At 70.1% G+C, this 612-nt stretch overlaps 1 protein-coding gene across 1 annotated transcript in view; it reads left to right on the top strand.

Annotated features, from left to right (window-relative positions):
• The window catches only part of LOC146588827 (dedicator of cytokinesis protein 2-like), a 78,960-nt gene that overhangs the window by 17,539 nt on the left and 60,809 nt on the right, over positions 1-612 (top strand). The window contains 1 exon segment of the mRNA XM_085317298.1: positions 70-204. Coding sequence (XP_085173424.1) covers positions 70-204 — 135 coding nt within the window.

The following is a 612-nucleotide window of genomic DNA, read 5'->3' as shown; positions in this document are numbered from 1 at the left end:
GCAGGAGGGGAGGTCGAATCCGGGAGCGGGAGGCTCTGGAGCCCCTCACTTGCTGGTGCTGCCCTGCAGGAAGCTGATCTCGGTGCTGACGCAGTACGTGGAGAGGGTGAGCCAGGGCGAGCCCTGCGAGCCGCTCATACGCACCTTCAAGGCCCTGGAGTATGTCTTCAAATTCATCGTCCGTTCCAGGCGCCTCTTTGCCCAGTGAGTACCGCAATCGCTTCCCCTCTCCTGCTGCCCYGCGGTGCTGGGCTGCGGCGCCGGTGCCCGTCAGGTTGGTGCCGACACCCGTCCAGGTCGGTGCCAGTTCCCATTTGGGTTGGTGTTGGCGCCCATCCAGGTTGGTGCCAGCACCCATTTGGGTCGGTGCTGGTGCCTGTCCGGGTCGGTGCCRTCACCTGTCTGGTCCTGTCTGGGTCAGTGCTGGCGCTCGCCAGGTCAGTGCCGGCTGCCCTCCGGGTCGGTGCCGGCGCCGTCGGGGAACGCCGGGCTCTTCCCRCGCGCTCCGTCCTCGAGCCGTAGGCAGCGAGGCCCGAAGGGGCGCGTGGAGGCCGCGCGGTGCCCCCAGCCCCGGGGCGCCCCGGGCGTCCGCGGTGCGCTCCCGAAGGCGCC

Source organism: Rhea americana, unplaced genomic scaffold (assembly GCF_003343005.1).
Source record: "Rhea americana isolate MKP2758 unplaced genomic scaffold, rheAme1 scaffold_495, whole genome shotgun sequence".
Taxonomy (NCBI): domain Eukaryota; kingdom Metazoa; phylum Chordata; class Aves; order Rheiformes; family Rheidae; genus Rhea; species Rhea americana.
The sequence above is the reverse complement of the archived record's forward strand: the minus strand, read 5'-3'. Positions and strand labels throughout refer to the sequence as shown.